Raw genomic sequence first — 21069 nt, forward strand, 5'->3', positions numbered from 1 at the left:
CACTCTCCTCCAACCTGGTCACACTCCTTCTGGAATACTGAGTGATGTTCTGGGTACCAGCTTTTAGGAAGGACACTGCTGGTCTACAGACTGTTTAGAGGGGAACCTGAATGGCCACATAAGGACAGGTAAAGGAACTTGGGACATCTGGCATGGTAGAGAAGATCCAATGGGTACTTTAAAGGTCGTTGTATCAGAGGGAGACTAGACTTGTTCTCTTTGGCCCCAGGAGGCAAAACCAGAAAATAGGGGCTTGGAATTACCAAAAAGGGTAAACTTGGCTGGATGTGAGGAACAACTTCCTAACCTAAATCAAGTTTTCCAAGAGTGGGATGGGCTAGCCAGCCACGTGCTGAGTTCTCTCTGAATGGAGTTCTTCAAGTTAAAAGGGGATGAACAGGGCAGCTAGGTGGCACAGTGGATAGAGCACCGGCCCTGGAGTCAGGAGGACCTGAATTCAAATTCAGCCTCAGACACTTAACACTTACTAGCTGTGTGACCCTGGGCAAGTCACTTAACCCCAATTGCCTCACTAAAAAAAAAAAAATTTAAAAAAAAAAAGGAGATGAACACTCATCAGGTACATTGTAGTGAGGATTCTACTTCTGGTACCAATTAGATTCCACATCTCTTGTGACCCCTCCAACTATCAGATTTCTCTAATTCCATATATACAACACCTTGTAGATAGGACAGAAATCCTAGAATAGAGGATTTTTTTGGCTAGGAGATACAAATCCAAATAATTCCTCAATTATATTGCCCATTTGTGATTTTTTTCTAGATAAGAACATTTACCTGCTCACATCTTCTTAAGGTTTGAACCACTTGGAATGGAAATCTTTTCAAAACCTATTCCATACACATTTCCCTGTCTTAAACAACTTCTCCCAAACCTAAGTGAATCCTTTCACAATAGGTCAAGGTCATTGGCAAACATTATTGTATTGTACAATACTACATCTTTAGAGGCTACTGGGGTACCACAGCCTGTTTTCCCCCAAGCTGTATGGCACCAAATTGTTCTGCATTTTCAGTTCCATCTGCTTTTCATTAAGTTTATGTCCTCTGCTGTCAAACTATGATCTATCACTTCTTACTACAATCATTGTGCTTGTTTCTAACCCTAATCACCCCCAACCTCATTGAATTTGATGTTTCAGCTGCTGTGCCCTGGGAAACCAGGTTGTTTTATACCTTGTGTTATTACGATTTGATGAACCCACGGGCTTATTGGTGTGTTCCCTCCAACTGTGCAGACTAAAACCTCTCCCCCTGTGCCTTTTCATCTCACAAGAGGAGACCTATCTAATCAAAGTAGCTCATGTACTGAACACATGTTCAGTGGGCGACGGCTGCTCTTTCTAGTTGTTCCATCTTGTGCTTAAATAGAATAGTCTTGATGAAATCCATTCCTACAAGGCCTCACAAACTGAGTATCTACTACTTAAATAGAACTGTCAGGGAATACAACTTCTGAAACAGATGTAGCCAAGGTCCAATTCTCAACAGCATGGTGGCAAAGTGGAACAAGCATTGGACTTGTAGCCAAAAGACCTGAGGGGATGGAATCCTAGCTCCAACACTTAGCAGCTGACAGGTCACAACCTCTTAATTTCTTCAGTTTCACTCGCGTTAACTATTCACATTATTTGCCTGCAGAATGTGCTATTGGAAACATAAGTTACTGTCCAGTTCTATCAATTCCTTCTGTCCCCCAGGATCTACCCAGTGTACTGGAAGTAGACATCTTCAGTCACAGAATTCCAACTGACTGGGTGCCCTGGAACAGAGGTGTCTGTCAAACATGTGGCCCATGGCTTCATCTGATCCACTACACTCCTAAGTGTGGCCCAAACCAAATTAAAATGGAATTGAGAAATATATGACAAAATAAATACAAATTCAGTAAAACACAGATAATATTACATTTTACTACTAGGTCAATATGCAGCCTTCATCGAGCCTTATGCATTGTTTAGGGCCCTCCTGTTTCTATTTGATTTTGACACCAATGCTCTAGAGGATTAATTCTTTTCATTATCGATATGGCTATGTTGAACATAATTTAATCTTTTCTTCTTGGCTCAGGGTCATTGTTACAAACCCCATTATTGTACTGGGCTGAATTACAGTGATATCTTCTGAGCTTAGTTCAATGCTAGGCATCCTTTGACCCTACACTCCGGGGCCTGGAAATGCTATTCTTTTTTAACATTCTGCTTTTTATAATATGGTCATTTCTCTCTCTCTTTTTTCTTTTTTTAAAATTTGGTCATTTCCAAATACTGTTTACATACCTGTCTCTAACACCTACATTTAATTTGCTGCTTTTACTGAGGTGAGCTAGAAAACATCCTAGGTGCTTATTTAATAAATGGCTATTTCCACAAATTTAGGTGGAAACCTTAAAGAAATCCTCTCAAATAGAATATAAGCGAATCAATAAAATGGTTCCAACTCATATCTTGTCCTCAATGTACAGCTAAGACCCATTCTAAAGTCAGGTTCTACATATATCTTCAACTTAAGTCATGTTGTTCAGTTGGGTTGTCAAATATTAGAAGAGATTATTTTAAAAGTTTTAAAACTTATACAAGGCGGGGCGGCTAGGTGGCGCAGTGGATAAAGCACCAGCCCTGGATTCAGGAGTACCTGAGTTCAAATCCGACCTCAGACACTTGACACTTACTAGCTGTGTGACCCTGGGCAAGTCACTTAACCCCCATTGCCCCGCAAAAAAACAAACAAAAAAAACCTTATACAAGGGGCAGTAGGTGACGCAGTGGATAGAGCACGGGCCCTGGAGTCAGGAGGACCTGAATTCAAATCCGACCTCAGACACGTAACACTTACTAGCTGTGTGACCCTGGGCAAGTCACTTAACCCCAATTGCCTCACCAGAAAAAAAGAAAGAAAACTTATAAAACCACTACAAGTAAAGTCACAGTCCCATTAGTCACCCTACTCATCCAGTCCCTCAGAATATGAATTTTGACCTACAGTCTAGGGCTCCCGGAGAATAGCCCTTCCCTTGACTACACTGCACTTAGGACTCGGTATTTTTCCAGTATTTTGTTCCTCTGGAAAGATGGATTATACCTCCCCCAGCTGTGGACAATAAATTCTTTCCCACCCCATCTCCCAAAATATCCAAACTCATTTGAGTTGTTCAAGATCAATACAGAGATGACAGGAGTTTGGAGAAATTCTAAGGATACAAAGGTTAGTATTTTTTTTCTATCCACCTTCCAGTTGTGCACTGGATTCTTGGCTTCTTGTTTTAAGAGCAAAGGCCTTCCCCATTTCTCTTCATGGCTACAAATCCAAAGGGTCTCTCTTCCCCAACTAGATGTTAACATCTTAACACCTTAGGGTGGGAGGGTTCTATTTAATGTATCGAAATAGCTCAGCCCCACCCAATTCTCAAGTTTCTAAGGACTTAGCTACTTAGGAATATATCTACCCTTTTTAAATATTGTTACTTTTTCTTTTTCTTGGGGGAGGGGGGGCGGGCAATGAGGGTTAAGTGACTTGCACACACACACACACACACACACACACACACACGCACAAAATGCTATCTCACCTAGTCAAGATTGGGGAAACCAATTAAGTGGAAAACTCTAATACATGAAGTTTGATTTAAACTTTTCTTGATGACATAGTCTCATTATCATGCTTGTTGATTTGCTGATCATGTTTCCCATTATGATGCCCTCAGTTATTGTCATTGGTTACGTGCCCTTATACGGAATGGCTTCAAGCTGCTACGCTTGGGGTTTTTGTTTTTCATTCTGTTTGTCACCTCTTTTAGTCTCAATCATATTATCACTTCTTGTTGATGATGCCTGTGCCTGCTGAGCTCCTCTTTTAAGGCCCAACAAGTTCCAAGGCTATCTTCTCAACCACCACTAACCTGGATAATCTTTCCCTCCTTAGACTTCTCAGGATAACTTTGTTTTATTTTGAAATACAGCTTTGTTTCATCTCCCTATATCCTAAGCTCCATAAGTGTAAGGTTACATTGTTAATGTTTGTATTGCAAATGGTGCTTGATACATAGGAGATGTTTAATGTTTGGGGATAGGGAGAGAAATAGGAACTGGATTTGTGATTTCACTGATAAATGGAACTCCTAAGGAAAGAAACTCCTTTCTTCCCAGTGTTTGGGGGGACTTATTGAAAACAGATTAATAGAACTACATTTAAATTTCTCCTAAATCTAACAGCCAGTAACAGAATAACATATTCCTCAAAAGCCTTAGTAGTTAAAAAAAAATTAGGTGATGGGGCAGCTAGGTGGCGCAGTGGATAGAGCACTGGCCCTGGATTCAGGAGGACCTAAGTTCAAATCCAGCCTCAGATACTTGACACTTAAGAGCTGTGTGACCCTGGGCAAGTCATTTAACCTCCATTGCCTCACTCCCCCTCCCCCCCCCAAAAAAATTAGGTGATAGATCTTCAGAGAGCATCAAAACATAATAAGGCACACTTTTAAATGGGTCTATGGGGTTTTTTTGGTGAGGCAATTGGGGTTAAGTGTCTTGCCCAGGGTCACACAGCTAGTAAGTGTTAAGTGTCTGAGGCCGGATTTGAACTCAGGTCCTCCTGAATCCAGGGCCGGTGCTCTACCCACTGCGCCGTCTAGCTGCCCCTTATGTATTTTTAAAGTAGTATAATCGCATGGGGTCATCAAATAATATGATCTATTATTTTATTTTTTTTCATCCTCAGAAATATTGGGAGTTAAAATTTAAAATTAATACTGATTTCCTTCAGAATTACATGCCAGCAAATGAGAATGACTTTTTTTGGGGGGGGGTTGGGGGGGTGGGGGAGACAATGAGGGTTAAATGACTTGCCCAGGGTCACACAGCTATTGTCAAGTGTCTGAGGCTGGATTTGAACTCAGGTCCTCCTGAATCCAGGGCTTTATCCACTTCATTACCTCGCTGGCTTTGTAATTACTTTTAAAAAACAAATTCCTGTAGCTGATTAATTTTACAAGGCCTCCAAGATTGACAATCGCTACTTACTAAGTTAAACAAAAACATTAAACAAAAACATAAGTTGATTGGATTTTTCTACAATGGCTGAATGCTAAATGTCTTGCTATGACACATCTAGCACTTAATTTTAAGGAAAAGGTATATCTGAAGGGCAAACATTTTTTCCTGTCTTAAACAGTTCAGATAGGGATAGAGACTGGACCTGGGATTTCATATGTATAGGAAACTCCTACAAGTGCAGGTCAGCACATTCCCTGCACTTCAGATATTTACTGATAAACTTACCAGACTATGACGGTTCATCACTGTTGTACTATTCCTCCGAGTTCGGATTACATAAGGCTGAAAAATCTGTGAATTATCACTGGAAAATAAGAAGAACTGTTACTGTATCTCTTTATCAAAGACATTTTCACTTATTTTCTTGTCAAACTTTCAGTTATTATCATAGACTCAAGGTTTCAACCTTCTTGTTTTGTAGTCAGGTTAAGTGACATACTGAGGTTTCCAGATTCCTACTCCATTGTTCTTTGCATTAGCACATATTCCCTCTCAAATGAATACTTTATCACACAAAAGACTATATATCTCCTGACTCAAGAAGCAATGGCAAATTTCTAGAAAAGTCTAAATTTCAGTTGAGATTGTTATTTATTTACTATTTGCTCCTCAAATCTGAAAAGTTATAGGTCAGTGTCTGTAAAGAGCATAGGGCCTTTTTGAACTTCTGATCTTAGTTATGTGAAAGCAACCTCAAATCACTAAACCATCCTTCCCTCCAGTTAAAAAAAATTTAACAAGGAAAAAGGACACTCGTCAAAATAGTTCATATACACCTAAGTTGATACAAATAAACATTCAACAGGTTGTTCCATATTTCATTTTCTGCTTAAATAAGATATTCTTGATGAATTCCACAACTACAAGGCCTTATAAATTGACTATGTAGTCAAATGGAATTTTGAAAAATGCTACTTATAAAGTAGTGATGGAAAAGATCTGGGAAATACATGTATGCAAAAATCCCAGTAATGTTTTAGTCAGTCGAAAAATACATGCCTTGTCCAGTTAATAAGCCAACATTAAAGTTTAAGATGACACAATTTCCTAAATCTTCTAATCTCACAATTTCCTCAATCTAAACTACATTTCAAAGGGTTTGGGTTGGGTTGGGGTTTTTTTGGGAGGGGGGGTTGGGGGAGGTGGGGGTGCTGGCATTAAATGAAAGGGTTATGATCTGCATCCTTAGATGGAATGCCCACACTGGCTCACATGGGTACAATCACAGATCCTTCAGTGCATCAAAGTATTCCTGGAAACTAACTTTAGGGTCTGTAAATGATATAGTATTTCCTACTAGGAATCACTTCCAATCACCTCAAGAGAAAGGGCTTCATCGTTAAACTGTCAGTTAAAATATGCTTTAGTGTAGGTTCTTTCTTTGTAATATTACAGGGAAGGCAAATCCCTCAATGCCTCTTGAAACAGGTGTTAAGTTGAAGCCAGCCAGCTCCGGAAGTTTCAGACTGACATTAGCTACTCAGAATCAGGGAGGCCACACAACCTGTCAAAGGGGGCAGCCAACTCTGCAGGTCACTTTACATCAGGGCAAGTACTCAGATTCCCCCCTTCAAGTCCTCTTCCTCCAAACTGTCATTCCACCCTCGTACCGGACCTGCTTAACCCTTTTGTAAGCATGCCTGTCTTCCCCTCCTCCTCCTCCCCCTGCCCCGCCCCCCATCAGCTAGACTTCGGTGGCCCTCAAAAGCCCCTGGGTCCACAGTCTCCCAGGTGCACTGGCAAGGGTAGGTGGCCTGCCGGGGGCCTGGAGCCTAAACTCTATGTTACCCGCCCCTCCCCCCCCGCCTCCTACCCACCTGAGCCCATGGATCAAGGGAGCACTGTTGGACCTCCTCAGGTTGCCCCCGTCAGGGGGAGCCGTGGCAGTCGGCAGCTCCAGGTCCAACTCCATTTTCTCCTGAGCCATGCTGGGAGGCTGGGGATCGGGATGTGGGGATGGCCTGAGGCTAGATTCGGTTTTCAACTCTGGGTTCTCTCGGCTCCCACTCGCTGCAGGACAGGGAGAGGGGGAGAGAAGGAAGCAGGAGGAGGAGGTGGTGGTTCTAGAAGGAGAAGGGGAGGCTCCTACTGCCGCCTTCTCTGGGACCTACAAACATCGCGGCCCCCCTGGCAGCCGATCACACGATGCGGGGAAGAGGCTCAGCATTGGTAGGGCCTGGGCCTGGGTCTGGGTCTGGGCCTGGGCCTGGGCCTGGGCCCAGCCCCCCATGCTCCGTCCCGGGACTTCGCCCCGCTAATTCTAGGTTCCCCGCTCCCCGCCACCTGACCAGATAGGGGCTACAGAAGGCAGCCGATCCTCCTCCTCCTTCTCCTCCTCTTCCTCAGGCCGGCAGGAACAGCCCCGGAGAACCAGCTGGCGGGCTGAGGCCAAAACAAAAACTACAACCTGCTGCCTCTACTGCTTCCGCCGCCGTCGCCACAGCTTCCGAAGCCTCAGCAACAGCAGGGCCGGCCCTCTTTCCGCCACTCCTTCTGCGCAGGCGTTCTGCGACCGCCCGGGCGCGTCAGCTCCCAGGAAGCATGCGCAAGAAAACAACTCCTCGAAAAGGAGGAGCCTCCGGCGGAGGCGGGGCGCTCAGGTAGTAACTATTGGCAGATGGGCCCTGGCGCTAGAATTTGAAAGGGACCAATAGGCTGGAGGAATACGAGCAGCTCCTTCCAGGCCGGGGCTCCGGCCAATGGCTGAAGGAGAAAGAGTAAGGACCCCAAAGCCCCTCTATTCCTCCCGATTCCGACCTTCGGGTGACTCCGTGGCCAATCAGGGAGATCACCCAAATCCGCCAGTTCTGGTGGTCTTTCTTTGCAGTGGGGGGAGGGGAGACTGATTTCTTATTGAATTGGAGTGAACATCTGTGCAGCTTTTTAAGATGCTCAAGTGGGAAGCACTAGGTCAAAGAGAGATAAAGGAAAAGGGAAAATCTTGTAAGAATCGTATGGCTCTATCTCCTAAGTCGTTTTAGAAATCCTATTCACCCCTTCCCCCCTTTTCGGAACATTACATTTATTGTCCTTTTACCCTTTAAAGATAAATATTCTCTTTATTAAAGAAATATTATCTGTATTGTAAGTTTTTATTTGTATTTTTTACCAGTACAGTTAATTTAAGTAAGAGCAGCACCAGTGGAGTAGTAGATAAGAGTATTGGAACTGGAATCAGAAGGACTTGGATCCCAGTCCCTCCCTCCTCTGACAGATTGCCAGCTGTGTGATCAGGGGCAGATCGGTTCACCTCTCAGAGCCTCGGTTTCTGCATCTGCAAAATGGGGATAATTACAGGGTTGTAAGGAAAGAGTTGTATTGCAAGCGTCCAAGAGCTATAGAAACGTGACCTATAAAGTCTATAAAAGAAAGAGCAGGAATTCAGTTCCAACAAGTACCTATTAAGCATGTGTGGGAGCCAAAACAGCTGATCCTGACAATCATGATTCAGAGGCATGACTTCAGCCAGAGGAGATGGGTTTGAATTCCTGACTCTGCTGCTGACTTTCCAGCTCTAAATCAGGTAATGTTTTGTGAGAACTGGAATCTCTTGAGCCTCCAGTATGGGTATAGCTCAAGGGGAAAATCCTGTTGGTACTTGAAAACTGACTGCATTCCTTTCAAAAATACTATACATTCACCATATCAACCTGCAAACATGTTTTAAAACTATTTGTCCTTGCTTATTCTCACCCTACTTTAATCATTCTTTTTCTAATCCCTGTTTTCAATTTATAACACTGTATCATTTGTCTGAAAGGCAATGTGGTATTGCTGGTAAGGGACCAGCTAGTCTTGGAGTCATAAGCACTTGAGTTCAAATCCTGTTTATGACACATAATAGCTGTGTGACATGAGCAATCAAGCCATCTAGCTACAGTGTGTCTCAAATTTCTCTTAAGACCAAGTTAGAGATGAGTTTCTGATCTGCCTCTCTGGAGGGAGCCCTATGTGAGGAGATCCCTATGCTGATTAAATTTTGGATTCAGAGCACTCTCCACCACCACCACCCCTATCATTTTTGCACTTGTTGATTCATTGTTTGTAATTGTTGCCATATTCTTTCTGTGTTTTAGTTCCCCAACAGTTCCCACAGAACAGAAAGTACTTTTGTTTCTTTTCTATTCCCTCCACTACCCCCCCCCCAGTTGGGTGGTAAATAAATATTTACTGAATGACTAGTGGATTTGGTCCCTATCGGTGAAGAGTTTAAAATAGATTAGGATCACCAATAGAAGAAAACACAGAAAGAATATGACACCAATAGAGGAAACTAAGTTGTTTCTGTGGATAAGGTTGTCCAATATTTGTTCAAGTTCCTACCCAGTTTCTTTGAGGATTTATCTGATGTGGGAGGTTGGAGCTTTGGTCTTAATTTGCAGCACCGTTAGTTCTAATGGCCGGAAAGTAAGAGGGGCTTAATCCTGATAATAGGGTATGGCAAGGTTGTTATACTCTTTGGGGAGTACTATTCCTAGGTAACAGGAAATTGGTGACATCACAGGGCACGTTGGCATAAAAGGAGCGATGCAGACAAGGAATTAATATAGTTGGTGGATGTGTCTTTGCTATTTATTGGCTATCACGCATAGAAGGTGGCAAGCAAAGAAGATTGCTCCTAGAATGATTTAAGGTAAAAAGTATCTGTAAAGATTTTACTTTTAAAATTCATTATCAATGTTTAGGTACTTGAGGGTAGGTGGGAACCTCAATTTTCATCAGTCTGAGTAAGGAAGGGAAAACTGCCTCGACCCATCTAGAACATGTTAAGAGGTTACCACAATTTGTAATGTGTCAAGAGGCAGGACTTCAACCCCTTTGTTCCTGACTCAGAATCTTAGCTCTAGAACTGGAAGGGACCTTAGAGGTCGTCTAGTTCCATCCTTCTCATTTTAAAGAAGAAACTGGGACCCAGAAAAGTCAAGTGAAGATTTATTTGTCCAGTGTTCCATGGGAAGTTGCGACCCCAGGATTTGAATTCCGGTCTCTCTCCAAACCCTGAATTCTTTCCTCTACACTTTGGTGCCTCCAAAACCTCATCCTTTATCCACTTAGAATAACGAAGTAAATTCTAATCCTTTTTTTTTTTTGGAGGTGAGAGAGGCTCGCCTCTAGTGTTTCTTCTGCTGTGCTCGCTTACGTGCCCTTGCTTTTCTGTTCTGTCTCTGACACTTTGGCTCCTGGCTTCTCCACCCCCCGGGTTAGTTTGCAGGCTTTGCCTTGTGCATCTCGAGTTCTCCCAGCCAGCTACATGCCTCATCGCTCCAACTTGCAAAAGCCGAGCCCGACAGCCTCTCCCGGCTTCGCACCCACTACAAAAGCCATGGCGACCGGAGAGAACCACCCCAGGGGCCCTTCAAATGGGGAGTAGGGAAAAGAGGCGAGCCAGTTTTCTAAACGTCCCCCGGAAACAGGGCTGGGGAAGGCGCAGGGGAGGTAGGACGCCTGGCGCTGGCGCTTGCGCCGTACGGCCGTGCTGTCGGGGCGGACGTGGGGGCGTAAGCGTGCGGGGCGGACCCTGCCTGCTCTCAGGAGGCGGCAGGTTGCAGTTTTTGTTTTGCCCTCGGCCCCTCCGCTCCCAGGTCCCGGGTTCCGGGGGTCCTGAGGCGGGACGGGCGGTAGCCGCGGCCCCCGAGCGTCTGAGTCCTAACTTGTGCCCGAGGCCAAAGGGAGGGAGGAGGCTGGGGCTGGGGCTGGGGCTGGAGAGTGGCTAGGAAGCCGCCGGGGCCGGGCGCGAGGCCGGGGCCGGAGCATGGGGGCCGGAGTGGCCAGGCCGGGCCCTGCCCCCCGCCGTGCTCTCTGCTGCTGGGCGGGCCTCGAAGCCTTGAACCGGGCCCCCGCCCACGGCCGACCCGGGTTGGCAGCAGCATGAGCCGCCCCGCCGTCTAGAGTTGCCTCCGCCTCCTCCGTCCCCATCACTCCCCACTCCTGGTCCCCGCCCCCGCCCCCTCCCACCCCCCCGCGTGCAGAGGTGAATGGGAGCCCAGAGCTGAGGCTCGGCACCCGCCCCCCGCCATGGCTCAGGAGAAGATGGAGCTGGACTTGGAGCTGCCGCCGGGCACTGACGGGGGCGGCCTGCGGAGGTCCAACAGCGCGCCGCTCATCCACGGGCTCAGGTGAGTGAGGGCTAGCTGGGCGGCCGAGGATGCTGGGGGGGGCCCTGTGCGCATGCGTCCCGCATCCGCTTCAGCAGGTGTTTCTTCAACCATCTCCCCTACTCCATCATTTCTTCATTTCTTTCAAACGATCCCCCCACCCCTCCATTATCTTCTTCCCACCTCGAGCCCACCCGGCGGCGAACAGTACCGTCTGGCCCGCGGCTGACCGAGGCGAGCACCAGCTTGCCCCGAGGTTGACATAGACACGGTCCTGGCTGGGAGCCCGGCACCTAGTGCCGCAGCTAATTGCCGTAAAGTGGAGCAGGTGCTTTTCCTGGTTTTGGCTAACTTTCTCCACCGTCTCTAGCCCCCTTCTAGGTAAATCTCCCTTGTCTCTAACCCGACCCCCCCCCCATCTTTGTGCTCAGATCCATTTTTGTCACTCTTGGACAATGCTCCTTCTCCACACCATACCAGTACGAATGTACCCCCAACTCATAGCAGGGTGGAAAGACACTTTCCCTGAACAGAAAAAACGTTCCAGAAATGTTATGTCCTGCATGTATCAGATGACAGTAAACATTTCTGACAATGGCAACTAAAAGTTGTACTTTGAATTGCCCAAGAATCGAATGCTGGTTTAGTATTTTAACTTCATCCTTATATCCTGCTGGTATACGTGTGCACAGTATCTAAGATGGTAGGTTTAGAGCTGTAGGGACCTTAGAGGCCATCCAGACCAACTTCCCCTCATTTTTCAGATGAGGAAGCTGAAATGCAGACAAGCTAAGTGCCATATGTGTCCCAAGGTCATACAGAGAGTGATATCTTAGATTTGAATTCAGGTTCTTTGAGTCCTGATTTCAGCATTATGTCCACTCTAAACTTTTTGAGGTAAGAAAGCATTAACTTCCATGTATCATGAAGTAAAAAGAAAATTAAGTTTAAAAACAAAAGTAATGCATATGGGCAGGGAAGTACAGCAAAAAGATGCTGAATTTAGAGTCAAAGGATCTGGGTTAGAATCTCAGCTCTGCCACTTCCTGCCTCTTTGTTCTTTAACAAATCACTTTTTCACTCTCTGGGCCTTGCTTTCCTCATCTGAAGTATGAAGAAGTTGGACTAGTTGGTCTCGAAGACAGGGTTTCTTAACTTTTTGTGGGTCATAGACCTATAAATCTCCTCAGAATAATGCTTTCCATAATTGAAGGAAAGGCTAAGTTTCAGTTAGAGGTTAGTGAAAATGAAGATGTGATTTTTTTCCATCCAAGTTTATGGACCCCCTGAAATCTATCCATAGACCCCATGGACCCCAGGTTGAGCCCCTACTTTAAGGTCACGTTCAGCTCTAAAATCCATCATTCTGTGAAAGCATTTTATCTAAATAGGCAGATAGGAGATGGGCAGCCACCCCAACAAGAGGGCCTTGTCGTGTGTTTGTATTTGAGAAGCTGAATGATTTGGAAAATATAGGCTTCTGTTGTGATTTTAACCTTTTATATAGGGCCATTAGTGAATTTAAGAAAACATTGAGGGCCAATGACAGGGTTGGTCAGTGATGGAAGGTTTCGTGAAGGAAAAAAAAGAATAGATCCCAAGAGCATGAGGGAAGCCCTTTGCTTGACAAGAACTTTCAATGATGGGCAAAGCATTAAAGATGGCATAGAAAAAGAGAGAGAGGAGAGGCAGAAAAACTGGGAGACAAGGTAGATAGTGGAGTGAAGCAGTTTGAATGTTGCAGCTGTCAGATTTTTTGCTTCATCAAGATATTTGTAGGGTCTAAGTTGAGGATGCTATTTAAATGGGGGGTAAAACATTCCACTCAGGAGAAGCTGAGGGCTTAGAAACTGAAGGGACCAAGTTGCCTCCAAAAAAAAAAAAAAATTGGAGCTCAAGCTACCTCCCTGGGTGATTTAGAGGACTTTGCTCACAAAGCATTATGCAAATGGAAGCTTATTAGAATGTACTATTATCTGCCTGAACACAAGGAGGGCTGGACTTCCATTAGAGGTCCTGTCCAGGGTCCATGAAGTAACACTAACAATGCTATTTTAGCAGACACAGGATTTGGTCAGAGGTTAATCCACCAAGTTCCGGAAGGTATTGTAAGCTTTGACTTCCAACTGGGAAATTTGGATTTTTACCTAGGCTCCTTTCAGTCCCACTATGTATGCCGTTCACTTTTTTCCTTTTCATTGCCATTCCTTCCTCAATACCATTCCAGGCCAAGACAGCTCTTTATTCAGTGCTTGTTAAACAACCTTTCACTTCTTTCAAATAACTTCCTGAACTCATTTAATGATGCCTCTTTAAGAAATCCCACTGTCCTCTTTGCACCAGCATTTGATAGTTTGTGCTTCTTAACAAGTTCTTTAGGGCAAGTATTAATCTGGTTATAGAGTTTCTAGGCTTTTGTACATGCGATTATAAGCCTAAAAGTCAGTGACAGATGTTTTTTAACGTTCTCAATTCTTTATAATCCCTTTTTGTTTTTTGTTTTTCATTTGGCTACTTTTATTACTGAGATGAGCAACAAAATAAAATTATTGGTAGATTTCCCTCTTCTCTCCCCCCAGCCCTCAGCTCTTAGTAAAAAAAATAAAGAAATTAATGTATATAACTACTTTCCTAGGCCAATCATTAAACTAAAGATTTCTCTGAATCTTTCAGTTGTCATTTCCTATAGATGAATTTATTTCTTTGGTAGGCTGGAGTGACCTCAAACTTGAGTGAGTAGAAAATTCAGTTTTATGATGAATCAGAAACTTAAAAGATGAGTTTACCTACACACCAGCCATTCACTTTCATCCTTATCACCTATTTCCATTAGTAACCACTAAGGAACTACTGAGTCTGAGGAGTCAGACAACAGTTCCTTTAAAAGAACTCTTTTGTGGGAATGAATAGGATGGGAAGTAGAAAACGGGGGCCGTTTCTGGAGTCTGCCATGTTAGATTCCCCCTCATTCAAGTGAAAAGGGAATTACTTAAAGATGATCTGGGGCTTACGTTTTGGAGCCCTGCTCTTAACTTTGGATAAGAGGTATAAAGCCATACTCTGAACTTCATCTGAAAGTGAGGGACGAAAACTCAATGCTAAATTTCCAACAACATGAAGTTCTTCATATTAGGAATGTAACTAAGGATGGAATGACTGAGTTCCTGGGTTCACATCTAAATTTGATTGGCTAATTGTCATGCTAACTGTACTTTGAATCATTCTGTGTTTACTTATGACCTTGGGGACACAGTTCTCAAACATTTGAACGGCAGGTTTTTTTTTTATCACCTATTATTGCCTATAACTATATTTGACAAATATGTTTGTGTTTTGGTTTCAGTGACAATTCACAGATATTCCAGGCTGATATGTTAAGAACCAGAAGGAACAGTACTACATTTTTAAACCGGCACAACCTGGTAAGAAAAAGCTGATAGCCTATTATTCATCATTACCCACACTCATGCCACTTCAACAATACTTAGGAAAAGATCAACATATATACCATTAATAATTCTCAGCATTTGTGGCAGAATTTCTTCCTAAAGCCCATATGGCTTTAACAAAGATTTTGTTTTTAATATAGAAAACTACTGGGCTTCAATATTTTTTTTTTGCTTGAGAGAATTTTCACACTATTTAGAGGAATCTTAATGTTCATTATTGTTTGATCTTAAACTATCGCCTTCGTGTCATAATGTCACATAATATCTAAACAAAAATAGCATTTATTGTTTTAGGTCATTAAGCAAAAATGAATTAAAAATCATTATAGATGAATGCATTTTATTAATGATATCTCTAGAGCAAATTTTGTTGAATATGTAACTTGGAAATAATTTTTAAAATATTACTCTACTAAGCCTAAGCTTAATGGAACCGTAGAAATGATCCTCTTGGAACTTAGGTTTAAATATGTATGTACATGTATATGTATATGTGTATGTGTATATATACATGCATACATATTTTTATACGTATGCAGTAATGGCATACTGATAGAAATATCAGAAATAATTCTTGTACACTACATGCCTTAGGAATTCCAGGCTATCAATTCGTAGATAATAGAATTTAGAGCTGAAAGGGCTGTTATGCTATCATTGAGCCCAACCCCTCTCATTTTGCAGATAAGGAAAATGAGGCACAGAAAGGTTGTGATTTTCCCAGGGTCCCAGCTACTAAATGTCTGAGACAGAATTTGAACCCAAGTTTTCCTTGGTACTCTATCCATTATACCAGCTCCCATCTCTTTCAGTGATCTGCTTTAATGTAACATGGCCATCTCATACAATGTATTATTATTGGTATATTAGACTTGAGGTTTTTAATATGTTGGTAATGATAATTTCAAGGCTTAGTTTGATGTAACTCATACATACTTCAAGGATTCTTGATTTCATCATTTTGGGTACTCCTTCCACAGATACACATCACAAATGCTCTACAGCCAGGGTGTCAAATTCGCACATCTCCCTAGTTCCATGAACCAGATTAAAATGTAATTAGGAGATGTTTAACACAATAAAGAAAAACACAGTACAACATAGATATTGTTAATTTGTGGTTTTCTAAGTCATTCTGTGGCCCACAGGGATCCCTTTCTATTTGATACCACTGCTCTACAGCTTAGAATGTTTTCATGAGTTGCCATGGCTAAAATGAACTCAACACTTGGTGAGCACCTCTGGTAATTGAGCTTCTTTGAGGCTAGCTAGGGCAATCCTGAGGTGACAGGCATACTGTACTAAGACTTTTGAGACATCCTATATAATACTATTCAGAGCACTTTATATTTTACAAAGTACTTTTATTGCCATTATCCCCTCTAATCAAACTGTAGTACATGTCATCCCTAATTCCAACTATCTTTCTACTTCATTGCCATTTTGTGCTTGGAATCCCAGCCCCACCCCACCCCCCCACCCCCCAATCCTCTCTCCCTCTTTCCCTTCTCTGTCTACCCTGGTGAATTCCTAGTACTTGGCTAGGATCTCTTCTTTGCATATCCTGTTCTTCTGAGTATCTCAGTTGTCATTCCTCCTATTGCATTGTAAGCCTTTGGAGAGCAAGACTAGTTTTATATCCTTAGCACTTAGCATAGTGCCTTCTCAGTACCTAGTAGGTTCTGAAGGGATGTTTGTTGAACTAGATCGAATCCCTTAAAGCCCAACTTAATTAAATAACACCTCCTCCATGAAGCTACCTGTGGTTTTCCTTAATGCATTCCCTATTTCCCCCTCTGATCTTACATAATGCCTTGCCTTCTACCTTTCACATCTTGTATTACTTTGTATTTTAGCTCTTTGGGTATATACCCTAGCCTCCTACTAAATCCTGAGCTCTGCACTGATAAGGAGAACTATATCTTCTCTAAATTTAATTATAAGGGGCAGCTAGGTGGTGCAGTGGATAGAGCACCGGCCCTGGAGTCAGGAGGACCTGAGTTCAAATCCGGCCTCAGACACTTAACACTTACTAGCTGTGTGACTCTGGGCAAGTCACTTAACCCCAATTGCCTCACCAAAAAAAAAAACCCTCAAAACTTAATTATATCATTGCCTAACAGAGCTCTGCACGGCAGTGGGAGTATTTATTAACTGAATTATCTTGTTGCTAGCTAGAAAGCCATGTAACACAGTGGGAGAGAGTTCTGGATTTGAAGTGTAAAGGACCTATATTTGAATTCTGGGTCCAACTAGATCTATTTCTTGAGGTTATGGCCTAAGTCTTACTGACCTTGGTGCATCCCTCATCATCTAGCATATTGCTTTCCCTTCTGTATACAACCACATTTGGTAATTGAATTTAGTTGAGTTATTAATTAGTAGTGTCCACAACAGTCTGGAGACTGTTTCTTGCTGTATGCCCCTGCCCTGGGCTAGGGACTTACAGGTAGACCAGGACAAGTATAAATCCAGTCACTACTCTGAGAGTAACAGTCCATGTTAACTTTTTTACAATATAAAGTAACATAGGGGGCAGCTAGGTGGCGCAGTGGATAAAGCACCGGCCCTGGATTCAGGAGGACCTGAATTCAAAATCAGCCTCAGGCACTTGACACTTACTAGCTGTGTGACCCTGGGCAAGTCACTTAACCCCCATTGTCCCACAAAAACAAGCAAACAAACAAAAAACAATATAAAGTAACATAGTACTCCAGCCTAACTGATTTTGTATCCATTTGGTATCTTGGCATTCTTTGTTGTGCTGCTATTGTTCAGCTAATTTGGATTTAATAAAAAAACCTGAATTACTGCTTGTTTTTAGAGAAATGTAGTTTTGCCACTTTTGAATATATTAACACTAATTTGGATAAGTGTTGGCTTAGTAGAGAATCTTTTGGTTAATGAATAGCAGATATGAGTGATTTATAATCCATCAGTTATATGTAAATAATATTCCTCCCTACAGTGCTTAAGGCCACTTAAATAGTTCTGCCTCTTAAGAGGTTTAAACATATCTCCTGAAATTTTGCTTCAATGTCATTTGCACGATCAGAAAAGGAATTTGCTTAGCATAGATAAGCTTAAGTTCAGCACCCCTTCCCCTTGATTGTCACAAAATCTGATTTTAGTAAGTTGCTATAAATAAAACTACAGGATATGTTTGGCCATCTTTCTGAGTTAACTCTAAGTGGACCAGAGACATTGCACTACTATAGCATGAATTACCTCATCTTAGATTTTTCTTTATGCTCTCATTAACTTCTTTCAAACTGTTGAATCATAATACTCATAGTCATTCTGCATGAGAAGTAATAAGCTGTGATTTGCACTTTGCAAGGAGTGCCCACATCGAGACCACAAATCCATCAAAGTCTGAATTCAAACTGTGGTTCTCTGACTTCAAAGCCAGTATCCTTTTTACTTTATCACTCTTTTCTATTGATAATGTAGCATTCTTTTCCTTCCCATATTGCCCGGGTGAGCAGTTCTTTTGATCTATATTGGAAACCCTAAACCTTTCATTAGTATAACTTTCAATTTAATTTTTACAAGTTTTTTTTAGTGTGAATTAAGCAGAAACATTAAAACAAATTTGATTTTTTTTTTCTGTATTGTTTTGCAGTTGCTACCATCCTCCCCTCTTCGAATCCCTAGTAGCCGGATTCATCAGATCAAACAGGTAAGAAAATTGGGGGGAAGGGAATCACTAAAAAACAAAGTTAGCTATACAGTTTAATTCCCATAGTATAGTAATGCTATAAAAGATCATTGATAATTTAGATTTTCCATTTAGCAGTGACATTTGTTTGGAAAATAATTTTTTTCCACGTTTAAAAAAAAAATTTCATTACATTTTAGAAGGTAGTAGTTTAAAAAGCTAATACAACTGTGTTGCATATTGCCCATTTCTCCCCAGGGAATTCAGAGGATTGTTACTTAGAAAAACTAATTTTCAGTTACGAAATAGATAGAATCATACTCACAACATGATCATGCCATTTTTATTATGTTGTTGCTTTTTTTAAAATCACAAATTGTAGCTTTACTGTTCATAGGGCTACCTTTGGCACTATGTTTGTTTGCTTCGTTACTATCTTAAATTCAGAGATATGGTATGCGGTTTTGGGGTTTTTATCATCATAAGCAAAAAATTTAAATGGTCTGAAATTTACTTCTGACATCATTGTGAGAAGTGTTTTTGGTTTTGGGGCTGGCTACCAGGCTACCTCAGTTTATTTCACTCAGTTTCCACTTTAGCACATCCCTGATAGCACCTTTTCCCCCCATAAGCATTTTCTCTTCCACTCTCCTCTCCCAAGAGGACATGATGATAACATGAAAGTCAAATTCAACACTCTCTGTGTTGGATAGGCATGTACATTGTGTCCTTAGCATTTTTTAAATGATAAAAACCTCTTACAGACAATGTCCAAGTGAGCTTTTGCTTATCTCTGAAATTTGTATATTCTGTCCCCTCAATTATCATAGGTATCTGAGACTTTGTTATGTGTTGTTAATTATCAGAGCTCTGAGTAAAGAATATTTTAACTGTAGCTAGTAATATAGATAGTAAAGCAACTTATTATCTCGATTAATTCAATGTTTGTTGCATTTAGAACTAAAAAAAAAAAAAAGATAAGTTGAAGGAAGAAAGCAGAAATGTATTAGCTCCCAGTCTGGCTATGGATTTAATGGAAATTTTTCAGCAATTTAATTTTTGAATCTGTTTTTCTCCAGTTGCCCATTTCCTCTTTCTTCATAGCTGGCCTTTAATTGTGACTTCTTTTTGGCCATAGAAGTTAACCTTTTAAGTTCAAGATAGTGTCACATATTTTGCTGTGCTGGTTGAGTAACTGCCCCTTTATATTCTGAAAATGCAACCTAACAGGCATTATGTTGTTTGTGTCTTGTAACACGGACTTCCCAAGGGTGTTTGGAGAAACATAGCACTAATCATATTCATTTTTAGAAGAGTAAAAACACTTTCCTTGTGTAAAATACTCCTCCAAAAGGAAATTTTTGTCTATGTGTACACTTAAGCACATGGATAGGGGAAGCTGAATCCCCTACTACCTATTCTTTCCTATAGGTGCTAATAGTAATATCATAAGGGTAAAGAACATCTCTTTTCTTTAAGGAGGCCATCTCAAGTGGAAATGGGACACAATCATTTCCTTCCATATTATATAGCACACTGGGACAGCTAGGTGACACAGTGGAGGGGCAGCTAGGTGGTGCAGTGGATAAAGCACCAGCCCTGGAGTCAGGAGGACCTGAGTTCAAATCCGGCCTCAGACACTTGACAATTACTAGCTGTGTGACCCTGGGCAAGTCACTTAACCCTCATTGCCCTGCCTCCCCCCAAGAACCATATTATATAGCATACAATACCCCCTCCATGTCTTCTACATGCCTGTTATTTATGCCTTCTGAAATTATAACTGTTAATACACATTTACAAATTATTTCCTTTAAAAAAAAATAGAGTCTTAAAGTTGAAGGAACCCTCTAAGTTACCGATTTGAACATTCTCCACAAGTGGCTAGTTAGCTTCTGTTTGAACACCTCAGCTCATGGGTGACTCACTACTTCCTGAGACAGCAATAATTAGCAGAAAAGTTTTCTTTAAACTTAGCTGAAAATAATAACCCATGAGTCCAAAAGAATGAAGATGAAACACGGGTACACAACTCCTAACAGAGAGGTGATGAATTTAAAATGCAGAAAGAGGCATACATTTTGGGACGTGGCTAATGAGGGGATTTGCTTTGCCCAACTATGCAGCCCTGGAGGGCTTTATTTGTTTTTGTTTTTTCATTTTTTCCTTTTAATTTTCTCAGGGGAGATGTGGAGGGAATGGGAGGGGCAGATTAATAGAATTCTTGTAACCTGAAAAATAAAAATAATGAATTAAAAAGTGACTTTGTGAATAAACAGCTGAAATCTGCCTCTTAACTTGCGCCCTAGCTCTAAGCTGTGAAGGGAAGCAGAATAAACCTTAGCTCTCTAATGCAATAGAGCCCTTCACATCTGTGAAGATAGCTATTCATATTCTCCCTTAAGTTGTTTCTTTTCCAGGTTCATATAACATGATCTCAAATTCCTTTATTCTCAGTTACCCTTTTGGGGTATGCTTTGGTTTGGCTATGTCCCTCTTTAAAATATGGTGCTCTGTACCATAGATGCCATCTGGCTAGGGTAGAATACCGTTGGGGTATCCACCTCCTTTCTTCCTAGACACCATACTCTGCGTAATGCAGCCTAAAAGCACATTACCCTCTATATTGAACTTATGAGCAGTTAAAACCTTCAGATCTTTTTTCTCCCAACATTTCCCCAAGTTCTGTACTTGTACAGTTGGTTTTTCAGAATTTTAAGTGCTAGCCTTTACATTTGTGCCAGTTAAGATTTCATTTTGTTATAGTTGGCCTATTGTTCCATCCTACTGAG

At 42.0% G+C, this 21069-nt stretch overlaps 2 protein-coding genes across 7 annotated transcripts in view; one reads left to right on the forward strand and one right to left on the reverse strand.

The window, feature by feature from the left end:
* The window catches only part of PABIR2 (PABIR family member 2), a 99017-nt gene extending 91455 nt beyond the window's left edge, over positions 1-7562 (reverse strand). For both annotated transcript variants that reach the window (XM_043974398.1, XM_043974400.1), the window contains exons 1-2: positions 6890-7562; positions 5298-5376 (exon numbers count right to left, since the gene is read on the reverse strand). In XM_043974398.1, coding sequence (XP_043830333.1) covers positions 5298-5376; positions 6890-6999 — 189 coding nt within the window. In that variant the 5' untranslated portion in view covers positions 7000-7562. The remainder of the gene's footprint in view (positions 1-5297; positions 5377-6889) is intronic.
* A 3235-nt stretch (positions 7563-10797) lies between these two features.
* The window catches only part of LOC122733436 (PPP2R1A-PPP2R2A-interacting phosphatase regulator 1-like), a 102100-nt gene continuing 91828 nt past the window's right edge, over positions 10798-21069 (forward strand). For 2 of the 5 annotated variants that reach the window (XM_043973839.1, XM_043973838.1), the window contains exons 1-3: positions 10799-11188; positions 14511-14589; positions 18242-18298. In XM_043973839.1, coding sequence (XP_043829774.1) covers positions 11088-11188; positions 14511-14589; positions 18242-18298 — 237 coding nt within the window. In that variant the 5' untranslated portion in view covers positions 10799-11087. Of the gene's footprint in view, positions 11189-14510; positions 14590-18241; positions 18299-21069 lie in introns of all 5 variants that reach the window. The other 3 variants (XM_043973837.1, XM_043973836.1, XM_043973835.1) reach the window with 3 other exon arrangements.

Source organism: Dromiciops gliroides, chromosome X (genome assembly GCF_019393635.1).
Source record: "Dromiciops gliroides isolate mDroGli1 chromosome X, mDroGli1.pri, whole genome shotgun sequence".
Lineage (NCBI taxonomy): Eukaryota > Metazoa > Chordata > Mammalia > Microbiotheria > Microbiotheriidae > Dromiciops > Dromiciops gliroides.